The 26,070-nt window shown below is 38.3% G+C and overlaps 1 protein-coding gene across 3 annotated transcripts in view; it reads right to left on the reverse strand.

The window, feature by feature from the left end:
* The window catches only part of pkn1b (protein kinase N1b), a 39,312-nt gene extending 17,025 nt beyond the window's left edge, over positions 1-22,287 (reverse strand). Inside the window, exons 1-4 of one of the 3 annotated variants that reach the window (XM_051886665.1) lie at positions 21,764-22,287; positions 3,276-3,573; positions 2,874-3,019; positions 2,662-2,782 (exon numbers count right to left, since the gene is read on the reverse strand). In XM_051886665.1, coding sequence (XP_051742625.1) covers positions 2,662-2,782; positions 2,874-3,019; positions 3,276-3,573; positions 21,764-21,793 — 595 coding nt within the window. In that variant the 5' untranslated portion in view covers positions 21,794-22,287. Of the gene's footprint in view, positions 1-2,661; positions 2,783-2,873; positions 3,020-3,275; positions 3,574-7,948; positions 8,225-21,763 lie in introns of those variants that run through there. The other 2 variants (XM_051886664.1, XM_051886663.1) reach the window with 2 other exon arrangements.
* Between the last annotated feature and the right edge of the window lie 3,783 nt (positions 22,288-26,070).

Below are 26,070 nucleotides of genomic sequence, written 5' to 3' on the forward strand. Positions count from 1 at the left end.
TACTGCCCAAAGGCAAAGCGCAGTAACTACACATTTGATCAAAATTGAGTTAAAGGCTTGAAATGGGCTTTGTGACATCTGTTCTTTCTTGTGACAAAGTCTCCTGGTTCAAATTTGTCCCGTTTCTGAGAAACGAGGGTGTCAAAATTGCAGTAACTACAAAATCGAAGCTAATACCAAGGCAAACCGCAGTAAGTGATGTTACTGGCCATCAGGAGGACTGGCCATCGGGAGTACCGGGAGTTTTCCCGGTGGGCCGCTGGACAATGTGGGCTGGCCCGTTACAATGTAAATATATGTGAAGAATAAATTAAAGCAAATTTACGTAGTCTGTATCCTCCGTCAGCCCAGACGAATTGTTCCCGCGGGCGCGGCCCACTTCAGGCAAAAAACTTAGTGTGCTCCGTCTGTCTAGCGCTCGTCAAAATGTTTAATTTACTGTCCACAGAAACCGAGCAGCGCGGCACTTTGTAATGCTTGAAGAATGCGAGCAGAGGTAAGATGGGCAGCAGAACATGACGAGACAATTTACAGCAATATTTGCCTACTGTTTGATTGAAAAAAAAAAAAAGTTAAACGACGGACATTCATTTCCAGGTATGCACTTCTGACCTTTTTGGATTTTTCATATTTTAATGACGTTATTCGTCACACAATGCACAAAGAAACATTAACGTAGTCTATAGTTTTCAGCACGTCAGATAAGAGTGAATGTTTGTGTATCTGTTGTCAGGATTTCTTCAGTAATTTAACAATCATTTGAAAATTATTCATAAAACTCGAAATATCATTCTCAAACTTATACTAAACATGGCAAAACCGGCAACTTTCATATTCAAGTAGCCTATGTCCTGTGTTAGGAAAGTGTCTAAAATATATAATTTTCTAATTAGTTCACATGCATTATTTTACACACTAGTGATCAAAAGTTTGAAATAAGACTTCTTTAATGTTTTTGAAAGAGGAAGGCGGAATTTATTTGATCGAAAATACAGTCAAATAGCTGTTTTCTATGTGGATTTATTGTAAAATGTAATTTATTCATCTGATCAAAGCTGAATTTTCAGCATCATTACTCCAGTCCTCAGTCACGTGATCCTTCAGAAATCATTCTATTATGCTGTATTTTTCATAAACATAAGAATTTTTACACTCTTTTCCACAATTGGACCTCTATTCCATAAAATGTCAGTTGTCAAGAAACACAACAAGAAAGTTGGATGAACACATTTAGTTTGTAGATACTGCACTTTGCTTTTGCAATAGTGTTTTAGTTGTTTAAGGTCATCCAAAGGCTGAGTGCAGTATCTACATTTTCGGGGGTCAAAGGTCACATTAGTGGTCATGGTTTTTATCTATAAAAAATTTCTTCCTAAGAAGGCATTACATGAATGCATTACCACTAATCTACCCACAACATGTTTGACTGGCTGGTATTGCGTAGTTACTGCACTTTGCCTTTGTAGGGCAGTATAGACGAGTTTAAACATTCTCCACAATGTGTCCTTTTGCGCTCCATTGGAAAGTCGTACAGGATTGAAATAAATAATGAACATTTTTGTTTTTGTGAACTATTCCTTTAATAATGTTGAGCATGTTAATGTATTAATGTTGATGTCTCTGAGACGCTCTGACTTTTAAACAGACAAACAGCAGCAGTCAGGAAAGACAGACGATTGTGTCACTCGCCAGAATTAGACTGTCTGATGAAAAGACAGCAGTCAGGCAGTTCTGTTTATGAACCAACCATTTCACACAAACATCCACAATTGCACCATTCCTGGTATGCCAAACATTCCACGAGTTCATGTCCTCACCCTATATGAAATATTATACTTACAATTTGTGAGGATGGAAATCATATTAGTTGTCTTATATCACAACATCACTATTAAAGGAACATGCCACTACCACTACGGTACCACTTTTAGCTGCAGCTTAGCATAGATCATTGAATCTGATTAGACCGTTAGCATCTTGCTCAAAAATGACCAAAGAGTTTCAATATTTTTCCTATTTAAAACATTTCCTATTTAAAATAACCACGTTGGTTATGTTGACAGAAGTTAGCATATTTTCAGACGCTGCGTAATATCATTGCGCCTGCTGCACCCATGGTACAGCAGCAAAGTTCCTTGATTATTACGCCGGAATGAGAGTATAGTTTCTAGCCATATCGGCCTAGAAAATCGCATCTTTTCATTTTCTGTCGGTCTTAGTACACAATGTAACTACAGAAGAGTCAAGTTTTAAATAGGGAAAATATCGAAACTCTTTGGTCATTTTTGCGGGAGATGCTAACGGTCTAATCAGATTCAATGATCTATGCTAAGCTGCAGCTAAAAGTGGTACCGACTGACCCGGAGATCGGCTGAATTGTTTCGAAAACGGTAAAACTCAACTGTTTAACTCTAGGGCAGTTGGAAAATGAGCCTATTTTCAAAAATAGTGGCGTGTTCCTTTAAGGGAACCTGAGCTGCAGTGTGGACAAGACTAATGCTGATGAAGTCTTAAAGACTTCTGATGAAGACTTCTTCCATAGAGTCAAACAGAGAAAAGTGATGTCAAAGGATCTCTATGATGATGTTAAATGTGTAAACGCTCATTTCTCTGAGTGAGAAATAAGACAAAATATCTTTGTAGCACTAACACATAAAGTACCTTGTGTGTCATCTGTCTGTTCGGTGGCCTGTATGGCTTTACGGATCTGCATACGGATAATGTCGATTTTCGTCTTACTGTCCTGCAGCATCTGCTGAGCCGACTGAAGCAGCTTCTTATCCTGGAGGACCGAGAGATGGACAGATGAGATAGATAGTTGGATAGATAGACAGACAGATAGATAGAAAGATGGCTGAATGGATGTTCTTTACCTTGGTAACCCCATTGGCGTAGATGGGGATCATGTTCTCTGCCCCCTGTTTGACCTTCAGTTCGATGTTGAGCTGTCGCTCCAAAGCCTTAATCCTGTCCTGATTGGCTGAGGAGCGACTTGGTGTCCTGACAGACTGAAGGTCATCTGGGGGTCAAAGACAGGGTCAAACATTCAAATGGGGTCATGGTCTAACAGGATTATGAGGACTCTAAATATGTACAGTTTGCAGTATGTTCACAACCAATCACATCATCCCTGAAGATTCATATTCACTCATTAATAATGATTAATTTTATACTAAACTCATAATTCTTAAACATTCAAAGTGAAATAACATAGTGCTTTGATAAAACTGGAGTACTGGCCGTTTAAAGGTTAGATAATAATGGTGACCCCTGACCTTTGCTGTCATCGTGACCCTTGATCACGATGTGGGCGTCCAGCTCTTGCAGCTGAGTGTGGAGTGAGTCCAGCTTGCGGCTGGAGCTGCGTAATTGGCTCTCCACCTGATGGGCATTGCGTTTGTCAGTTGTGGCCCGCCGCAGGTTCTCCGCACCCGCTTTTATCTTCAGCTCTTTCCGGATCTCCCTCCGGATCTTCTCGCGCTGCTCGTCCAACCGCTGCTGCACGCTGGAGTCTGAGAAATCTGAGTTCTGGTCCAGACCCAGCTGCTCCAGGACGGACAAACCATCTGAATCCTACAAGAAAGAGGTCGTCAAGGGTCAGCTCGGGATAGATAGACAGACAGATAGATTGATGGATGGATGGATAGATATAATGGCAGACAGAATGACAGATAGTCAGATAGATAGATAGAACGACAGACAGACAGAGAGAGAACGCCACCACAATGTGGTAAATACGAGTGGGAAGTTCAGGATTTGCTTTAAACCCCGATCTGTATGAGTTGGGGGTGTGTCAGTGAGAATTATGGAGGAATACCACAATACTTATGTCTTTAGCAGTGACATAGTCAGGCTTTTCTATTTACAACGAAGTAAGCAAATTTCCTGCACAAAATATGGTAGCATTATAATATAACAATATAATATGTAACGATAAAGTTTACCAGTGGCTTCATATATTAATTAAAAACATAAAAAAAGCAAAATACACCTCATGCACATTCTTTGTTCTTAATTTTCTAGAAGTAGATGCGCTGTATTTTTGTGTAATTAATTAAGAGAAGGCACCGCCATCGTACTCCGATGAAAGGGACTTGAACACACCAGCTGTCATAAACGCAACTTCCCACCTCGTAAATACGAACTTCCCAAGAGGACTTGAACGCACCATAACCCAGAACAATAGGAACTACAGTACCAGTGATGTAATTGTACGCTGATTGGTCGAACGCACACGAAACATCAGCACCCGCCATTTTTAAAAAGCCGCGTACACAGCCTATATATTTACTCCACAAACTAACTCTACAAACATGGAAAACTGTGATGGATGGTTTTGATAGATGGACCTCTCAACCGTATGCTAAGGAGAAAATCCAGTGCGACTTTGAGCGAACCAAGCGAAACAAGCAAACAAAAGCTAATACTTTTCATATACCCTGTAATGTATTGGACAGGACTGTTAAACAGATCATAAACTAATGAAGACAGAGAATGTGAGCGCTGTGTGCTCAGCCTCTGGCTAAGCTATCCTCTGCGCCGTCAAAATAAAAGTCCGCTGCGCCATCAAAATAAAAGTCACAACAACAAGCACAGTTTACGTCATTTCAGAGTTCCTACTGGTGGTGCAAATGCAACCAGGAAAATGGCCCTAGGGGGACCTTAATTCTCGGGGAACCACCCTGGTGGCTAGTTCCTATAACTAAGTTCCTTGAACAACATGGCGCGAAAGCCCCTATTATTATTAGAAAAGCAATAAAAAAATTCTGGAAGAGTATTTTCAGCTTGTTTGTTATTTTTATATAAAAATATGGCATGCAGTTGCTTCAAACAATCAATAATCGCAATTACAATTTCAAGGGAATGATCATCAATTATGATTTTTGTCATAATGGTGTAGCCCTATGACAGATAGAATGATAGATAGAATGATGGACAGAACGAGAGAAAGAATGACAGAACAGACAGAATGATAGACTGTCTTCGTAATCTGAATTTCCATCCAATGATAACAATGATTTCAAATGTGGAATAAACAGTTCTGCTTGTGATTATCTAGTTTACTTGCTACTAAGTTACTAAAGAAAACACATATTAATGACTTGAATCTCGCAAACTCACAGTAGCAGTAAACAAAACGTTTTTCCTGGTGGACTGATATAAAACAGTCCACATTGATTGCTTAAGACTAAAATGAAGAGTCTGAGACATCTCAACAGATCCAGGGTCAGTGACGGTGCTCTGCTGTACATTGATTCAGTACGACCATAAATAACTTCACCACAGCAGGACAGAAACACGCCACCTGTTCTTAGAACAAGCAAACGGATGTCTCAACCTGACAGACCAGACTGGTTTCTGAGTGTGTTTGAGTTGTGAAGATCATTCATTAGATCAAGGGTCTATCTGTGATTTTAAGTGCATGTATATGAAGTCTTTTTTTTTTTAATTTATATAGCACTTTATACAATACAAATTGCTTCAAAGCAGCTTTTCAATTTCTAGTATATCATCAAGTACAAGTAGAACAAAACAGCTCTACAGAGGATATATTATAGTTTGAGTCAATTAAGTACAACAAGCTTAAATTTAGTCTAATTCGATCTATTCTATCACTTGTTTGTCAATGATCTGAAATGAGTCAGCAGAAGCAAAGGGCAGCTCTGCGGTTCAGCGCTCATGCAGAGGAAGTCAACAACATCAAGAGAAACTTTATAATCATGGATATGAACTGTAAACTGATCGTCAACTTGCAGAACTTCTCTTTTGCCTTTTGTTTTTGTTCAGATACTGACACAAGCGACTGAGCTAAACTGCAGTCAGACATCCCCGAGTTGAAATATAACACTTCACACAGCCATTTAAAGAATAAACACACGTCTGACAGTGTAAATAGAGCAGGTACCAAACTCAAGACGCCACAGGAACATTCAGCTACATTATATTTTAGAGCAAACAGGCACACATGAACATTGTGACTCAATAAGGAAGTTCTGCTGTGAGCACACAAGAAAAAAACACACAGGAAAAGCAACACATATACATATATCACAACAACCTGTAGGAAAGAGGAATCTCAAAGAAATCTCTTTAAAGTCTCAATTGTTTCTCTGAAATGGTTTCTCCTTTTATAAAAGCCCAAGAAATCTCACATCTGTCTCCTCTAGAGTTTCAGATCAGATCTCAACAATGTCTCCAACTTGCCAAGACATCAAAGTCAGAGATCTCAATGTAAACTTCATCAAATAAGAAAATGTTTGAGAAAATGTCACATTTCAATGTGTTAATTGTCGATTCTTTGTAATTATTTGTGAAATTTACAAGCAATTTCTTGAGTTTCAAAGTAAATCCAACACCGTTTTCTTAGTGTATACTATACATTTGGGTCTTTATTCTTCTCAAAAGAAATTATAAATGAATTATGTTTTTAAATACACATTTCATGGTCGCTTGCAAATGATTCATGCACTGCACATTTTTCTGAATTCATCAATCCCTCTTATTCATCAAACACCTTCACACAGAGACACTTTCACTATCCAATCAATTCAGGCCCCGTCCTCATTTGATCTCACTGCATATCCAGTTTACTCAGAAACACGTCACATCACGGAAGTAAGATGGGTTGAAACTAAAGCTCTGAGCTGCATTAGTTTCACTACAATCACAGTTCAGAAACATCAGAAACAAAACATGACACCTGTAAACCATTATCATCATCATCTTTAGCTCACAAGGGTTTAGTTCAGGCCTTGAAGGGGTAGCTCAGCTGAAAATTTAAAATCATTAACTCATGTCATTTCAAAGTTGTATGACTTAAATTACATAAAAGAAGATATTTTGATAAATTTGTTTTTCAATGTCAAGTCAATGGGGTACAATGATGTTTGGCCCAGTGTGGTAACTGTTAACTAAAACTAAAAATGTTAAGAAACATAGTTATTTAAACAAGTTAATTGAAATAAAATATAAAAGGAATCTTAAAGATTTTATTTCAGCTACCAAGGCAACAATTAAAATTTCCATTTAATTTAAATAAAATAGTAAAATAATGAACAAAAATTGTAACAATTTACAATAAGGATCCATTTGTTATCATCAGTTAATGCATTTACTAACAATGAGCAATTCATTTGTTACAGTATTTATTAATCTTTGTGAACTTCAGTTAATAAAAATACAACTGTTTCCTTAAATAATATTAACACATATAAAGTTTGATTTTAATAATGTATTAGTAAATGTTGAAATTTACAATTAACATTAGTTAACTTCATTAGTTAACATGAACTAATAATGAACTGCACTTCTACAGCATTTATTAATCTTTGTTAATGTTAATTTCAACATTTACTAATACATTATTAAAATCTTGTTAACATTAGTTAATGCACTGTGAACTAACAAGAACAAACTATGAACAACTGTATTTTCATCAACTAATGTTAACAAAGATTAACAAATACAGTAACTAATGTATTGCTCATGGTTAGTTCATGTTAGTTAATACATTAACTAATGTTAACAAATGAACCTTACTGGAAAGGGTTACCAAATTAACAAACTAAGATTAATAAAAGCTTTAGAAGTATTGTATTATTGTTAGTTCATGTTAACTAGTATAGGAACCTTAATGTAAAGTGTTTCCATAAAAGCTTAATTTGTTCTTAGTAAAAGTAATAACAGTAAAAAAAAAAAAAACACACAACAAAATTGCTAAAACAAACTAAAATTAGCATATAATGGAAAGTTTAAAAACTAAAACATTAAAAATTCGAATAAATACTACAATAGTATATTAATGATACTAAAATAACCCCAACGTTCTTCAAAATATCTTCTCTTCTGTTTCACAGAAAAAGAAAGTCATAGAGGTTTGGAACGACATAAAGGTGAGTTTTGGGCCAGACTGAAGAACAGTGACATTGAGCAGGTTTTGAGATCCTACCACATGTTCGGCCTCCACCGGGCTGGAAGGAAAGTCCTCCAGAGAACAATCTCCCACATCTCCTTCACTGTCCATCGCCTCCGCTCCTCTCCCGCTCTCCTCTGATGGAACGCTGTTCGGTCTGCTATCAAAACCTCTGACACCATAAACAGCATCAGCTTCCGCTCATAGAGAGAACGACAGCAAGAGCTTCCTGTTCATGTCGACGCGACACACAAGAGAAACGTTTGCCGTTTGCACAGAAATACACACACACACACACACACACTTATACACTGGCACGTGGATGGATGGCTTTTGAAATCTCTCAACCAACTTCCGGTTCAGAGACGAGCATTTCAGTGAGGCACCATTACATGTGTGTGGCATTCTTGAACTCTTTTGATTGCCAAAGAGGAAATGAAACTGTCCAAAAAAAAAAAAACACATTTACACAAGTGCAACATTGACTTAAATGCTCTGTAAGGCTTAACAGCAACTAAAATTGGGTTTCTAGAATAAATAACAAAGAATAATGTTCTTAAATTGTGTGTTTGTCCATATAAAGGCACAGGAGTCGTGGTCTCTGCTGTCCTCAGACAAGATCTAGTGATGCAAAGCAGAGAAGTGAGTTATTACTGTATCAAGCTAGTCTAAAGAAAGAATGGTGTATGTGCTGAATCTAAACATGATCTGATTTATAACGTCATGCATCTTTCATCTCAGGTCCAAATTTGACCAGGTTAAACAGAGCGACTACATTCCTAAATGACAGTGGAAACCTTCCTGTGATGTTTCACAGGGTCTATAAGACTTGCCCTTGATGCCCCACCCCACCCTTGATACCACGCCCAAAACTCCACCCCATCCCTGACGCCCCGCCCACAACACATCCCACTCGTTACGCCCCACCCACAACTCAGACTGACAGCATAAAGCTCAGCCATCTGACCACTGTGTTTACAGACAACATTTCACACAAAACCTGAATGACAAGTTCACATCTCTGAATCACACATTGAGTGATGCAAAGCCACTAAGGTACATGGTCTTAAAAGCATCTATTCAAACAATTTAACACTTCACTATATTTTTAACTGTTTCTGCAACTGTAAAACTAAAAAAGTTTAACCAAAGAAAATTATTACAGAACTAGGTTACACTTTATTTTAAGGTGTTCTTGTTACAGTGTAATTATACATTTAAGTACTGAGTAATATTAACTACATGTACTTACTACAGGGTTAGTATTAAGATTAAGTTTGGTTTAGGGTTAGTTGCATGTAATTATGCATAATTTATAGTTATTATTATAGTAATCTAAATAACAAGGACACTGTAAACTAAAGTGTTACCCAGAACTACAGCTACCTCACAAAATTGAGCCTTAATATCTGAGTGAAAGACATGGGGCACCCAAGCAATGCCATAGCAATAATCTGTAACACCTAGCAACCATAAGAATACCTTATCAAATGCGTAGCAACTATATAACAATTCTTTAGAAACCTTGGCCATTTTAACAACCACCTAGCAATGCCCTATCAACCATCTATAAACCTATCAAGTGTCTAGCAGCCACAAGAACACCCTGGGAACTGCCTAGCAGCCACACAGCAATGCCTTAGAAACCACCTGACCACACTAGCAATGCCCTAGCAACCACCTGTAACACCTACCAACTGCCTAGCTACCCCCAAAAACACCCAAGCAACCACACAGAACACCCTAGCAATGCCTTAGCAACCACCTAGAACACCCTAGAAACTTTTTTTTTGTAAAATATTCTTTTAAACTTCCATTATAATTCTAAATATTTCTTTAAAGTTTAAAGTTATTCTATTAATATTAATATCATCCTCCTAGACAGGCTGGCCTGGAGTTATGGGCACCTGTCTGTCTTTGTTTAGATCGTATCTTTCTGGTCGCACTCAGTTCGTACAACTCTAAGCCATCGCAAGTTACCACTGGTGTTTCCCAAGGCTCAGTCTTATTTATTATTTATTTACTGTCCCTTGGACATATTTTTAGGAAGTACAATATTCATTTCCACTACTATGCCAAGCTTTACCTGTCTTCCATGCCTACCTCTTTCCTCCACTTTCTCTGTTCAGCTGTTTAGCTGAAATTAAAAACTGGTTTTCATCTAATTTCCTTAAACTCAATAGTGGTAAAACTGAGATTCTCCTGGTAGGTACAAAATCTACTCTGACAAAATCTGATAGCTTCTCTGTGACTATTGACCAGTCCATAGTTTTTTCGTCCATGCAGGTTAAAAGTCTGGGTGTCGTCCTTGATAGCGCTCTATCTTTTTGAAGCCACATTAATAATATTATTCTTTCTGCATATTTTCATTTATGAAAAAAACTGTATTCGTCCTTCTCTGACAACGAACATTATTGCTATCCTTGTACATGCCCTAGTTACCCTGCATATAGATTATTGCACTTCTCTACTCTTTGGTCTTCCTTCTAAATTTCTACTGTACATACCTGTAAACTAAAACTGGTCAAGAATTCAGCTGCACAAATTCTTTCTAGAACCTCTCCCATAGAGCACATTTCTCCTGTTCTTCAACACTTGCACTGGTTTCCGGTGAAATATCAAATTGATTTCAAAATCTTGATCCTTACCTACAAGGCTCTTAATAATCTTGCTCCTTCATATTTCTCTGATCTTCTTCAAATTTATATTCTTGCTTGTACCCTCAGATCCTCTTAATCAATCTTTTCAGTCTTACCACACATCCGCCTGAACAGTATGGGGTCTAGGGCTTTTAGTTATGCTGCCCCTCATTTGTGAAACTATATATATAAATATACACACTATATTGCCAAAAGTTTTGGGACGCCTGCCTTTATGTGCACATGAACTTTAATGACATCCCATTCTTAATCTGTAGGGTTTAATATGGATTTGGCCCACCCTTTGCAGCTATAACAGCTTCAGCTCTTCTGGGAAGGCTTTCCACAAGGTTTAGGAGTGTGTTTATGGGAATTTTTGACCATTCTTCTAGAAGCGCATTTGTGAGGTCAGACAGTGATGTTGGCGAGAAGGCCTGGCTCGCAGTCTCCGCTCTAAGCCAAGCCCAACCCCTGAAAAACAACCCCACACCATAATCCCCCCTCCACCAAACTTTATACTTGGCACAATGCAGTCAGACAAGTGCCGTTCTCCTGGCAACCGCCAAACCCAGACTCATCCATCGGATTGCCAGACAGAGAAACGTGATTCGTCACTCCAGAGAACACGTCTCCACTGCTCTAGAGTCCAGTGGCGGCGTGCTTTACACCACTGCATCCGACGCTTTGCATTGCACTTGGTGATGTAAGGCTTGGATGCACCTGCTCGGCCTTGGAAACCCATTCCATGAAGCTCTCTACGCACTGTTCTTGAGCTAATCTGAAGGCCACACAAAGTTTGGAGGTCTGTAGCTATTGACTCTGCAGAAAGTTGGTGACTTCTGTACACTGTGCGCCTCAGCATGCGCTGACCCCACTCTGTGATTTTACGTGGCCTACCACTTTGTGGCTGAGTTGCTGTTGTTCCCAATTGCTTCCACTTTGTTATGACACCACTAACAGTTGACCGTGGAATATTTAGTAGTGAGGAAATTTCACGAATGGACTTATTGCACAGGTGGCAACCTATCACGGTACCACGCTTGAATTCACTGAGCTCCTGAGAGCGACCCATTCTTTCATAAATGTTCTTAGAAGCAGTCTGCATGCCTAGGTGCTTGATTTTATACACCTGTGGCCATGGAAGTGATTGGAACACCTGAATTCAATGATTTGTCCCAATACTTGGCAATGTAGTGTGTATATATATATATATATATATATATATATATATATATATATATATATGCATGCATTCTGTTATATTGCTTGGCTCTTAAGGCTGGGACACACCAAGCCAACGTTGGGCCTTCGGCGAGCATCTGTTTGGCTTGTTTTTGCGGTATTTTCCACACGTTGGCTCTCGTCGGGTTCACGATGCCGGCAGTTTGCCCTATTCAGCATGTTGAATAAGCGTCGGTCTGTTGGTGAGAGTGGAAACTCTGATTGGATGTTCAGTTTATAGAATGAGTCAGTGCACAAGAATTAAAGTGAAAGAGATGAAAGAGCAAGTAAGCCAAGACGGCACAGACAGAAGGCTGGTCTAATGTTATGTTATCCTACCCAAGTGTTACAAAATGTGAATATTTTCATAACAACATGAGCCACTTAAAATAAAGAAACACCATTGGTTTTCGACGCCATTAGTTCTTTGAAGTCGGGTTGGTGTGGTCCAGGCTTTAAATGCTTCTATATGATGGTCATCTTCACACACAACAGGGAACTCACAGAAATATATAAATAAATGTCCAACAGATATTAATGGAGATTGAAAGCGGATTATAAATGGTTCTGAGAGGCGGCCTGATAAACATGATCATTATCCTCAGTTACATCAGCTAGCATGTGTGCGTGTGTGTGTGAACATAAACTAGAGCACTGGAAACACTGAGCGTGTGTTTTGGCTTATCTTTGCTCTAATGGCCTTACTGTATGTTAGCAAGAGTTCAATCATGTCTGTGAGACGTTTTTTAGTTACATAACAAACTTACAGAAGAACTAAAGTAGGTCTTTAGTTTAGTAGATTGAGTTTGAGAACACACACAAGCACACACACATTCCATAGGCGTAATGGTTTTTATACTGTACAAACTATATATTTTATCCATCTACACTACCCCTACCCCTAAACCTACCCGTCACAGAAAACATTCTGCATTTTTACATTTTTAATAAAACATTGTTTAGTATGTTTTTTAAGCTATTTTAATTACAAGGACTTATAGTGTCATCATAAACCACATTTATGTTGTAATACCAGTGTAATACCCATGTCATTATACAAATTTGTGTCCTCATAAATCATATAAACAAGCACACACACATACACACACACACACACACACAATGTTAGGTTTCCATGTTTTATGGGGACATTTCATAGATGTAATGGTTTTTATACTGTACAAACTTTTATCCCCCCTTACACTAACCCTACCCCTAAACCTACCTATCACAAAAAAACTTTATGCTATTTTAGATTTTCAAAGAAGACCATTCTGTATGATTTATAAGCTTGTTTCCTCATGGGGAACAAAAAAATACCAGGACCACACACACACACACACACACATCAGAGTTTTATATGTATGAGACTGTCACGTTATTGAACAGATTCCTGAAGACATCGCTATTAAATTATTAAGAGATGCAACACGTAGAGCATGTCTATGAAGGTTTGATACGATTATTTGTAGTAACTGCGCTTGCTGCTATGATTTTAAAATGTAAAATGTTTCACAATATTACTGTTTTGCTGTATTTTGATCAAATAAATACAGCCTTGATGAGCAGAAGTGACTTACATGCATATATCATATATCAGTGTTTATTTTACCGTTTATTATATCATGTATCTTGGGTTTTGCGTGAGATCATATTTCAAGAGATCTGAGCGATTACCAGTCCACAAGTCTCTGTCTCACTGACACTGAGTGAAAACTACACCTGAGCGCTCTAAACATCTCCACAACTGATCAATGACAGACCCGCACAGACGCTTATGGACGTGAGACAGAGAGAGAGAGAGAGAGAGAGAGAGAGAGACAGGAAGTCATTAGTGAGCTTTGAGTGGACTGATCCATTTCTCTTAGTGCTTTGGCAGAAAAAACGAGCACTAATAAAAATTGAATTAGCAGAGGGATTCATGCTGCTGCAAGACTCCTGAGAAAGACAAAAATCTTGTGAACGGATCTCAGAAAACAAACCAAATCACCCTCACCGCGCACTTCTGAAGCACTTCTTACACCAGTCGTTATGCGTTTTCTTTAACAGTCATGCAGCTCTGTTTAAACAGACTCCAGGAGACAGAGATCATTGTGAGGAAACACTATCATTCAATTCATACATGAGCTTAGAAACGCAGATCAATACAGATGTGTGTTTGTCTAAGCTCACCATGAAGCTTCAAACCTTTTAATTATTTTAATGTCGACAATTTTGATGTTACGTTTGAGCACACATCTCCAATCATCTCTAGAGTTTTAAGATCTGAGTCCTGAACTCTATGGTTATCTCTGACACATATATCTCTGACACAGAATATCAGCGTTCAGTAAGCAATCAGACACAATCACGACTGTCTGTGAAATCACACTGACATTTCAGATGAATCTCTGCCACACACAGATGTATTATTCAGCCATGTGAGAGTCACTTTAAGAGTCACTTCAGAATCATCTTTGTGCGGCCACCGTCACCCGGCTAACAGACATCTTCCATTTTTGCAAATATACATACTGCAGACTTAAATAGTCCTGCAGATTAGTTATTAGTGACTCAGCTAATGATGTTATAGAACCTGCTTGTATAAGAATTATACAAGGGTTATAAAAATGTAGTTTTTTATATTTTAAATGGAGTATAGCACGTCACACTGTTAAATTCATTTAAATTTAGAAAAATAAAAACTAGAAAAAAATACCTCAAAAAAATCTTTAACGTATTCGCTGTTCTGATCCCTTGTTGAATAAATACCCTATTTTCGTAGAAGTCCGTTTCTGACTCATCCCTGCTGCAGCAACACAGTTTGTAACAGAAGAACGGACCAAACTACAAGGACTTCTACAGCATGGGATTATTCCTGGTCCCTTCAACAGGACGGTCGCCCGCTGGAGAGGTACGTGGATTTTCTGAGCTTTCTTGCCTGGTGAACTGGCCAGATGCTCCACTTAACGCCTGTTTTCTGAAGGGCCTGGACGAGGATACGATTCGTTATAGTGAACCTGCCAGTTTCTTTTCCCTAGTCGAGTCTAATAATCTGATTCTCTTTCTAAATGGTTCTGATTTCTAAATTGAAGAGGTTCAAGAAAAATCGTATCTTCCTCGTCCGGTCCCCTCAGAAACATGGGCGGCCTGGCCAGTTCGCCAATTACCTGTTTCCTCCACGTATCCCTCCAGTGGGTCTGCCCATGTTGTCCTGCCTTTCCCAGAGCCCAAACCGCCCAAGAGGATGGCCACCGTGAAGCCCAAACGGCCGAAGAAAATGGCCGCTGCCGCGGCAGAGCCTCCAGTGAAGCCTGCCGCCGAGCTGCCCAAGCTTCCAGTGACGCCTGCCACCGAGCTGCCCAAGCTTCCAGTGAAGCCTGCCGCTGAACCGCCCAGACCTCCAGTGCATGGCGGAAGAGGCCATCAACCCTCACCAGAGGAGAAAGAGTGGTTGATTGACTTTTGGACTGAGCTTGCCGCTCCAAGTCTCCAAGAGCCTGATCCAGTCCTTCATGAGCCCGTTTCGTTTCTCCTCGAACCCGCTCCAAGTTTCCCAGAGTCCGCTCCAAGTTTCCCAGAATCCACTCCAAGTTTTCAAGAGCCAGCTCCAGTCCTCCACGAGCCCGCTCCAGTCCTCCACGAGCCTGCTCCAGTAGCCCCCGAGCCCTCTCCAGCAGCCCCTGAGCCCTCTCCAGCAGCCCCCGAGCCCGCTCCAGCAGCCCGCGAGCCCGCTCCAATCCATGAGCCCTTCCTGCCATCCCTAAAACCCCCGAAAAAATTTTTTTTGGGGGGGATATGTACCCATGGGTGGGGAACATGTGGGTGAAACACATGTGGGTGGGGCTCTAGAACCACCATGGCCGCCCACGGCTCCTGACCCGCCATGGCCACCCAAGGCTCCTGACCTGCCATGACTGCCCGAGCTCCCAGACCCGCCCTGGAGATCTCCGTACCCATCTGCACCCCGCCCCCCGCACCTGCGTGTAGGTCTCCAGGGTGCCCACCCCCCCTACGGCGCGAGGACGCGCCTACCAGGGAGGGGGAGGTAATGTTACAGTCACACCTGTCCCGGACTCCATTTCCCATGTTCCTCCTTGTTCCACACCTGAATGCACTTCCTCATCATCTCTCCCGCTCTCCCTGGATTCCCTGCACCTGTTCATCGTCATAAGCACACCCTTTATGTTGGACTCACTCCTTGCACTCCTGGTCCGTTCTTGTTGTTTGTATGGTTGTTTAACGTGTTCGCTGTTCTGATCCCTTGTTGAATAAATACCCTATTTTCATAGAAGTCCATTTCTGACTCATCCCTGCTGCAGCAACACAGTTTGTAACACCTCATTAATTAATGTGTTTCAGATAATATAATATTTTGAGTTTCTGTTGATTAAAACAATCATCTTCATTGTATTAACTCAAATTTTTAATGTGAATGAACTCAAAATTTTAAGGCAACCAGGTAACCTTACTATTTTAAGTTAAACCAACAATTCTTTTTTAGTGTAGAAAACATCTGCAGATTAATTGCTCATATATTGGCTCTCTGTGTCTCATTTGCCGAATTCCTTCCTGATATAATTCTTGAGGATGTCATGTGCTTTAAACATTAAACTGTGAGTACAGCAAAGACTCAAAAATAGCCATAGACTAAGCTTTTCCCTAACTTATTTTATGTTGAGCTCTTTTTAAAAAGTTCTGGAATCTGTGGATAAACAGGAGGGCAGACAGTAGCTATATTGCAAAACTTGTGAGAAAAATTTGAATATTTCTATTATATTTGCGACTAAACCGTTTCTATCCCATGTGTACAAGGGAACAAAATTTTCACTTCCTGTGAAACTTGCAAAGTATCGGTTAATATAATAATTAAAAAAGTTGTAGTTTCCATCATAATTTATGCGTATGTTAGCTTACCGAATAAAAACAATATCCATCTCAATTGATTGCATTTTAAAATCTTTTTATGCCTATTTTAATATGTTACATAAAATTTGCACAAAAATATGGGGATGGAAACATAGCTAGTGAATAAAAATGGGTTCAACAACATTGGGGTGAAACAATGAGGTGGTGCAGGACCTGACATCACTTCCTGTGTGTACAGCATCTATACTGACATCACTTCCTGTGCGTATAGCGCCTATCCTGCCGTTATAAATATTCTAATGGTTTTTCACATTTAGTCCTAATGATGGATCACTCACTGAAAGACTGTCTGTATATTTCTGGAATTTGTCAGGATTTACTGCAGAACAGGAAGGGATAATAATTCACTGAATTCTATTAAAAGAAAAGCTGATTAGATTTACATCATCTCTGACCCAGTTCATGATGAATATTTGTTTTAAATGATGCTTTTCCTTTTTGGTTGAGTTATAGTCACTACTGAGATTGTTTTAAAGGCGTAGTTCACCCCAAAATTACAATTCTGTCATTTACTCACCTTTATGTTGCACCTAACAGATCTCGCCCCCTATTTACTACCATAGTAGGAAAAATAAATACTATGGTAGTAAATGGGGGTGAGATCTGTTTGGTTACTGACAAATTTTCCAAATATCATCCTTTGTGTTCAGCAGAACAAAGAAATTCATACAGGTTTGGAACTACTTGAGGGTGAGTAAATGATGACCGAATTTTCATTTTTGGGTGAACTATCCCTTTAAGGCAAGACTCTAGAAGCCAAACATTGAGATTTTGGTCTATTTTGCTTTTATTTCGTTTAGACTAATGGAAAGAAAACATCCAAAATACACATACAAGTGTTTATTATTTTGCACTTTATATATTTGCGTCTGTAGATTTCAATTACAATAACTTGGAAACTTGGAAAGTATGATTTTTACCCTATTCACCTGTGGTGCCTTGCATTAAAAAGCAGGAGTCTATTTTGTCACAACGTTTTCATCTGTCATAAACACTACACTAGGGTGAGGTTACAGACGAGGACATTTGCATCAAGCTTTCATGCACAAATCTTCCAAATGAGGTGGTCAAAATGTCTTCTAGTGTTGTCAAAACATCCCCGTCTCACATTATGTTTTGATGGCGCTCATGTTCTCTTTTATGTAAACAGATGCTGGTGAATTTCACCACAAGGGCCCTTCAAGCCGTCTGAAGGCGTTTCGCTCTAGTCACGATGGACAGAAAGCTCATAACTGGAGCGCTCACATTACCAGCTGTGACACTTTAGGGCTGGTTTCTGCTCTCCTCACAGAAGAAAAACATTTAGACAATTGTTTTAGCAAACGACCCGCAGCAGGTTATTGATTTTGTGCAATGAGCTTTAATGCATCTAATGGGCTGCAAAAGCAGGGGGTGAAGGGGGACACGGCCAGGCTAAAAGTATCATGGGATGGATCTTTCTCCAGCGAGCGGGACAGTTACACAAACACCTTGCAGACAAATCTCATTGGAATAAACATACTGTGCAAGTATATGAAAGCATAACTGAATGCATGACCACAATGTGGAAAAAAAGTCACGTGTACCTGCATTTCAGATTGCACTATGAAATTTCAGAATGCAACAAACATAGTACTGAAGAAATTTGTAAATGGGAAATACTTTCTTGCGTAAGCTCAAAAAATAACAACCAAGTCCAACAAGGGCAGAAGCTTGCACACATAAGCGTAGAAAATTTCTAACAAAATGCTTTTATTCGGAGGCCAAAAAAGTGCAATGTGCTCAGTGCAAACACGAAACATTTTTGATTCACATCGTCATTAGTGTCACAATAGACAATATCACACCTGAGTCTATTTATAGCGAGGTATTTACCATATTGCATCTAATGAAATGCGCTCAAAAATTTAAACTTTAATGGGGACCTATAATGCCCCTTTCACAGATGTAATATAAGTCTCTGGTGTCCCCAGAATGTGTCTGTGAAGTTTCATCTCAAAATACTCCACAGATCATTTATTACAGCTTGACAAATTTGCCCCTATTTGGGTGTGAGCAAAAACACGCTGTTTTTGTGTGTGTCCCTTTAAATGCAAATGAGCTGCTGTTCCCGGCCCCCTTTCCAGAAGAGGGTGGGTCTTTAACAGCTTGTGCTTCAGTTGCTCAACAACAACAAAGCTGGAGAATCTCACGCAGCCAAAACAAAAGCCTTACATTGTTCAAACCGGAGTCGGACACTGATGGAGAGACTCAGGAAGAAGTTACAACTTTTAGAACTCAACTGGATGTTTCTGAATGGTTAGTGGATAAATTTATGTAGTTGCTCTGGAGTTGATTCAACTCATCGACTAGCATGTGCCGTCATGTTAATCTTTTGTGCAAATCCAGTGTTGAATTGATCCTCGTTTGTGAAGCAGTCCGGCGTAAAATGACGGGATGGCAACAACACTCTATTACAACAACTCTTCCTCTTCTCTAAAGCAGCCCAACATGGCCTCACCCCATTTGTTGCGTGTTCTCGGGGGCAGGGTTTATGTAAATTTTAGGGTTTGTGACGTCACCAACCCGGGAAGAAGCTTGTTGTAGTCCCTACCAGCCATTTGTTGTAGTCCTTAAACAGCAAATTCTATAAAAGAAAATATCTCCCTTTGCATTGAACTTTGAGTGTCGTAACTTTGCAGATGTTGTTTATGCTCAAACAGCAACTAATTACACACTAACTAAAGTTAAAAAAGTGAAATCATAATCAACCACCCCTTTAAATAATGCCTACATACCCAATAGCATAAGTTAACTTTTTGAGTCTTTCTACTTTAAAATTTCAATTTTAAGCATTGAAGCACTTACAGAGTGAAAATAGCTTTTTCAAGTACATCCTACTCCAATTTTGTATGTTCTGGGCCTAATTTTGCCTGTGACCATTAGTTCAGTTTGTGTTGAAACATTACAAACGAGTCTGAGATCTCACTGGCAGACGTACCGTATTGACAAAAAACAGCTGAGGCAGTTTCTCGTCCACAGTACAGCAAGACAGGCTCAGTTCTGTAAGAAAAGCTGTTTAATTTTTAATTCTTCCCTGGACGAAGCTGAAACATCGATGCGACAGAGAGCCTCTCTGATTTTTTTTTGCTGCATAAAGCAGCAAAGGTTCACACCATGAACAAAAACTTTTAGTGTCCACACCAATGGACTGTTTATTAAGCACACACTGCGGTTTTGTCGTCTGCTGTTTTAAATGCTCAAACTCTTTAAAGTCTGGTGGATTCTGATTGGCTGCCAATGTTTTAATCATTCGTCAGCTGGAAAACATCATTCTGAAAGCGATTCCAATTATATTGTTTTTCTGTGCCATTATTGTTATATGTGTGGTGTGGACTCTGCTATTCTTTTAAATGTATTACATATAGTTGACCTCAAATACAACAAAGATGGAAAAAAAGACACAAAACATGAGGTCTGTTAATTTAAAGAAATAATTAGTTGGCATATGAGACCTTCCCCCCAATCTAACGCTTCATTATTGTGGTTTGTATAATTCAGCCTGTATTTTTCCTACAGTGAACATCACAAAGAACACAACAGACAGTCCAAACTCTACATCACCCCAAACATGCAAAATCCAAAGCTTTCTGCAAAACTGATGACCACCTGAAAAACCAGTTTAATTATTCCTGAGAGATTCTCTTGAAACTCTGAATTTGTTGACAAGATTATCATTATCATTATGCACCATATTTACAGGTTTCATGTACAAAAAAGTGACAGAGGACTGAAACAGCTGTTGACCACCTTCACTTCAAATGACAAACCTGCTGAAACATCCTAATCTAGAACAAAGATTACAAAAAGAGTAAATCCAGGTAATTTATCCTAAATTACGCCAGCAACAGGATTATACTCCAATCCAAATGCTAAATAAAGAAATCATTTTTCACAGAGCTCATTATATAACTGCAACTCTGTAGTAAATCCTCAAGAGGTTAAATGAGGGCAAAGAAGAGTTCTCTTGTTTGTAAGCGCTGGTTGCAGGTAATGATGAAAAAGTCAAGATCTAGGTGCAGCCATTCTTTAATACAGCAAAAACTCAAAATAACAAGTTCATACTCTGGGATGCATTCATACTCTGAATACAGGAACTATTAAAACTAGAACAGAACAACACAATAATATCTAACAAAGACAGACAATGAACTGAAAAAAAACACAGAACTTAAATACACAGACCAAACCAATCAACGCAATGAATACTAGGTGTGCCAAATTAAACAATGAAAAACCAAGGAAACTAAACATGAACAAAACCAAAGCAAACACAGATAAACCCTGATAGCCTGACATTCACCTACTCATGTTTGTGCTTATTTACAGTCTATAATCCAGCAAAAATAAGGGTTAATGCAAACATATCACAATAATGTTTAATACTACGCACTAAAAAGTCACTATAAACACTAAATGTTAAATTGTATACTTATTTTCTGTTATATGGAAGACTAGGGTAAAAGTTTTCGTCCACTGAATTAAAACAGAATATAAAAATTAGATGAAAAACTTAAACAAAAGTGAGAAATGTTGCATTGGCAACAAACTGACATAGGTTTGAGCTGAAGTACTAAAAATAAATAAACGAAAGCTAAATAGAATGTTTAAAAAGAAATAAAAAGCACATAAAATTACTAAAACGTAAACTAAACTGAAAACTGCAAATATAAAAAGAAAAGCAAATTCAAAATACTAGTACATACTATAATTGTAAAAACTATTAAAATAACTCTGGTCAGTCCAGTCACACAAATGTGTTTTCTGCCATAATACCTATATATATATATATATATAGTTTTCTGGCCAATAGTGATGGAAAAGCTTTGGTAGACCGTTTGCAAGAGAGAAAAAAAAAAAACTGAATGAAGTGAATCTCGATTGCCTGTCTTAAGGTTTTAAGAGAAATATGTTCATTCTATTTGTTGAGTATCATTTTACATGCGTATTCGAGTAGCTTTTAAGATAGCACACACACGCACGCACACAAATAAAATATGGATTATGTGAAGTGCATTAGAGCACCACAGCTCATTCACAGGAGCGACAGATGGTCTAAACTTACACGCATGGAGCCGGTGATGTTGATGGCCATCTCAGGTGACAGGGAGCGGAGATGCCGATGCTTCTCACCTGAGCAGCTTCAGTTTCACTAACGAGTCACATCATAACGGCAATGAAGCGTTAAACACTCGATATTGTGATGAAGCAGATGCGATGAACTGCGTCCTGTTGCGCTGCCCTGTTCGGTCATAAAGATCAAATCCACGGAGCCATTTCTGCGAAAACCCGCGTGAACTCCCTTTTGATGAGGCAAAGATACAAGTTTTTTTAGTCGTTCAGTTTAGATTGGATCGTATTCATAAACGTGCAGCATACAAATGAATAAAGGGAAGTTATTTTCCATGCGTTTGGGACAGATATTCATCACTGGTACACTGGGTAGGCTAAATGAAGTCCAAAATTAGACCCTAAAGTGCATCTTCGGACTCCGCAGACTCCCAGTCCGGATTAATAGAGAGTCACCAGGAGCGCACAATTATCCGTCCTGCCGCTGTCATTCTGTGATGAGACTAAAGCACGCGCAGTAACCGTCACCCGGTGATCTCGCGCTCTGATGGTGCGCGCTCTGGTGCCCGACCAGCCGCCTGCGCGCACCAGAGCGCGGTCATGTGATGGACGTTTGTGTCCGCCATAGAAGAGAGCGCTTTCGTTTTCACGCTAATCGTTTTAAAACACGTGTTGAGCTTTGGGCAAAGTGAAATTCACATGCTCTAGAAATATAAAACCCTACAATTAATTACATTTTTTTTTTTTTTTGTAAACAATGACTCGACATGTCACTCGCCATAACATTACTGCAGTAGCCTACAAAATATTGTTTTACTTATAGGCCTTTATAGCCTTTATGTCATTGTATTTATTCGTTCAAACTCAACATTTCACAACATTACATATTGTCCAATAAAATCTGGTTGAAATACACCTGTACTATCGTGGTTGAATAAACACTAGATCAGATTATAAGGTCAGTCATAAGGCCTTGACGCATTGAATGTCCCTTTGCAATGGTTTTATACGCAACTCCCAGTCAGATGTAGTGCTGAAGTACAATCCAGGATTAGAACAGAGATGGTATGCTACTCGCTAACGTTTTAATCTTACACACTGATGAGCATTTACTTTGAGTTAAAGTTGGAAAATGCGCCCCCCTGTGGATCACAATGACGACACCATCGTCGTAAAATTTTATTTTATTTATTTATTTATTTAAAGCGCTTTAAAATTCCCACATAAGAAGGTGCCGTTAATATTTTTTCAGGTACATTAATCACATCTTCAGAATATGGGTGAACGTTTCTATGCATTTTATTAGCATGTGTTAATTATTGACACCACTATCCAAACAAAATTCATCCTTTGGTCAGTCAGATATAAAACTGACCGTTTAAAACGGTTAAACATTTTTATTTATTTATTTTTTTATTATAAATATGTAGCTCAAACTGAAAGTCAAATATCCAAATTCGTGCATTTTATCAATGTAAGAGATAATACAATGTATTTGAAAAAAAAAAAAAAAATTAAAGAAGCATACGTGTTAATGCAGCTGTTTAAAATATATTAAATAGGATAATCAGTAGGCTAAATAAAATACATCAGACAGAGGCGCAGCTGATTGGTTAACCGTTCTTGTCAAGTGCAGTTTGGCGCGCGCGGGCTTGTAAGTAGGTCTACACGCTGCAGAGACGTCTGACCCACTGAAACAATTGTGTGAAAATCGGTTATGCTTTATGTTTGTTCAAAGAAAGTACAGTTTTGGGTTATTCATATCTAGTGTGACTATTACACCGACCAGCAAAGTCAAGACGCTCGAGAAAGGTAATTTTAGCACAGCTGTGGCTGATTTAGCAGAATACTGCAAGCACAACCTACAGGCTAAAATTAGCATTTAACCTCTTATGGTTGTTAGAAATATGTATGTAGATTTAATTGTTGCTAGCAAGTATTTAGCCTGTAAACTGATGTAGTAATATCTTCCACAGGAACGTCGGCCATGACTCACACATTGCCGACTTGGTAATAAAGAGTCCAAGGTAGGAGAAAAAACACCGAGCCTATAACAAACTGATAGTTATTACAAAATGATCACGAGTGGTTTCACTATAGCCTATACTTTTGAGAAGTGTAGTATGATTGATGAATGACTACACTGTAATCACTTGTAATAAGGACACAGATTGAGTTGTATAGGATGGAAAGAGATAACAGTACAGATTACATAGAGGTGAGGGAGTGAAATAATGGAACAAATATTAAAAGGATACTCATCCAAACATGCAACCTTCACCAGTAATGCCAAATATTTGAAACATTATTCAATAAATAAAATATATTTTGAAATATATCTGTCAGTTTATTTATATATTTTGAAATATATAGTTCAGTTTTATTGTTTCTTTCTTCCAAAGTAATCAACTCTGCAGTTGATTATAATTAGGTAGTCCTCTCCTTTAATAAAACATAACTTAGTTACTTAAGACAATAAATTATACTATTCATCAGATTTAAAACCCTTGACTACACCACCTCCAATATTTATCATTAATATTAAAATATTACAGGAATTAAAACAAAATTATCTTACTGTTGTTCTAAATAGCATCTTACAAAAACTGGATAAAAAGGAAATAGCGAACAGAAATAAATCTTAAATATGTGCTGGTATCTAATACATCTTTATCATTACAATTATGATTTGAATAAAAAAATAAACTACAACCAACTGTTTGAACACACCAATACAACATTGTAGAAATGTCTCCAGTGATTAATTACAATATATCTTTCAAAACAACAACAAACAGTGAATATTAACTTACCTCAGAAAGTACATTTAACTGGCTGCTACATAAGCTATCAATGGATGACAGATGAATCATTAATTTATTTCTAAATGTATAATATATAATATAACTTGTTTGAACAAATTGGTTCGTCTTGAGAATCCAACACCACATCAGTTGCTGTTATGATGCATCATCAATAGATGGCACTATTGCAATTCAATAGTGCGTCTTAAACATGTCTAGTCTATACCCGAAAGATTCAACTGCTTCTGTAAGGACAATGTACAAAATGAACAAAGACACAAAGAAATTAAAGAACTAAAGTGCTGTAGAAAATATAACAGAGAAATACTAATTCACAACTCTTGCCAACATAACCCCTCCCCCCTTCATAAACTGTACATATAACTCTGTAAAAATACATAATCCACAGCATCCCAAGAAAATCAGATTGACAGCACTGACAGCAAACAGTTAATTTACTAAACCTTTGTGTCTCCATGTGTCATTTAGACAGCTCCTTTTTCCTAGTTGCCATGACATCATCAGTAACCCAGGAAACCCATTGAAACAAGAGGGACCCAGGAAATGAGGTAATGGTTCAGGAATGTTGGGAGAAAAGAGTTTCACCACAACTGAAATCTCCCTCTCCAGAGGAGAAGAGCAAATAAAGCAGCTCTGTCTAGAGCCAGTACAGCAACATGAGGTCAACAGTCCTTAGACAACAACACAACATTACATGTAATGTAACAGATCGCATAATCTAATTACAACCAATATCAATGTAAAAATCTCAATTACACTGATAAACTGTATTTGTCATTAAAACAGAGACAAAAAGTTACAAAGTTAAATCTAAATATAGCCATAGATGACATAAATGCATTTTCCAGGACTAAAAAAGCTGATTGTCTTTCATTACAAAATGGAGCTAGACCTGAATGTGAGTTTGCAGTCAATTTCCTCTTCTTGAAATTATACTGTTTGGTTCATAAAGTTTAAAACCCTCGACTCTGCTCCTCTTTTGACCTCCAATTTTTATCCTTAATTGAATATGCATAATATTACAGGAATTAAAACAAATGTATTATACTGTTGTTCTATATAGCATCTTACAAAAACAGGAGATATGGTTTGCAGTCAATTTCCCCTTCAATTTCACCTTCTTGAAACTAAAACAAGTTTTTTTTTTTGTTTTTTTTTTTTAATGTCTATTTTCAAAAGATTGTTGTACCTTTTATTACATTAACATTAGCCACTGTTAAATTACTGCATTAACTACTGGCAAGATTTAAGAAAGGCTGGATTACCTACAACAGTTGCCTAAAAGTGTTTCCTAATCCTGTTCTTGGAGGCACACCAACACTACACATTTTCATTCCTATTCAAACATACCTAAATCAACTCATCAGCTCATCCAAGACCTGAAATGGATGGGTCAGATAAGGGAGACATCCAAAATGTGTACTGTTGTTGTGCCTCCAGGCACAGGGTTGAGAAACGCTGGCCCAAATCAATGCCT

Source organism: Ctenopharyngodon idella, chromosome 3 (assembly GCF_019924925.1).
Source record: "Ctenopharyngodon idella isolate HZGC_01 chromosome 3, HZGC01, whole genome shotgun sequence".
In the NCBI taxonomy this organism is placed as follows: Eukaryota; Metazoa; Chordata; class Actinopteri; order Cypriniformes; family Xenocyprididae; genus Ctenopharyngodon; species Ctenopharyngodon idella.